At 52.7% G+C, this 738-nt stretch overlaps 1 protein-coding gene across 1 annotated transcript; it reads left to right on the top strand.

Annotated features, from left to right (window-relative positions):
- Nucleotides 1-53: 53 nt before the first annotated feature.
- On the top strand, nucleotides 54-652 carry GNI_186200 (hypothetical protein; the record flags this gene model as incomplete). The annotated part of the gene is made up of 1 exon (XM_011135310.1): nucleotides 54-652. A coding segment is annotated over one exon (599 nt), but the record flags the coding sequence as incomplete, so codon positions are not given.
- Between the last annotated feature and the right edge of the window lie 86 nt (nucleotides 653-738).

Genomic DNA, 738 nt, shown 5'->3' with positions numbered 1-738 from the left:
GCTCTACTACGTCCAAGGGGCTGATTTACAGCGATACTCCAAGGGAGGCCTCGATGAAACACCATAATCCGATTACTGAGGCCACGACGAACAGCTACACACCGTCATTGTGCGATGCGCAATTCTCTCGCTTGTCAGATGCCGAGCGGTACAAGTATGCTGTGTCTTGCGATTGTAAGGCCCAGTCGGAGTCGGATTTGATCGTGAACTGCAAACCCGTGGCGATCGAGCGCAAGTCTGGCAACATAACAATGTCTGCACACGACTTGGCGTGGATGAAAATACCCTCTGACACTTGCAAACACATATACGATAACAACAAGAACGCTTCAATGGTGGACGCCACTGCGGATGCCTGGAAGACGTTGGACTGGTCCAGATGTGACTTAGGCGGTAAGGTGGTTTGCGTTGACGACCGCAGCGAGGACCTGAGTTGTCACTACTTCAATTATCCGTTCAACTGCGACTTACCGAGAGTCTGGGAGGCGGTCATCCATCACCTGAAGCCCTCCCGTTGCCTCATCACAAACAACGCAGACCTAGACGCGGTGTACCTACATAAACTGGTCCGCGCACGCGCCGCCGGCATGTGGGTAAATGCCGACTCATCCGGCATCTGGCAGAGAAAGTTACACGACGTACTAGCTCTATCGTTTGATGCACATTACCCCGACAAAAAGTGTTCCGATACTTACAACGCCTGTCAGTTACCCAAGGACGGCTGTCGATGCGTCGAAG

The sequence above is a fragment of the Gregarina niphandrodes genome (assembly GCF_000223845.1).
Source record: "Gregarina niphandrodes unplaced genomic scaffold scaffold00076, whole genome shotgun sequence".
NCBI lineage: Eukaryota > Apicomplexa > Conoidasida > Eugregarinorida > Gregarinidae > Gregarina > Gregarina niphandrodes.
This window is presented reverse-complemented; position numbering and strand designations above follow the sequence as displayed.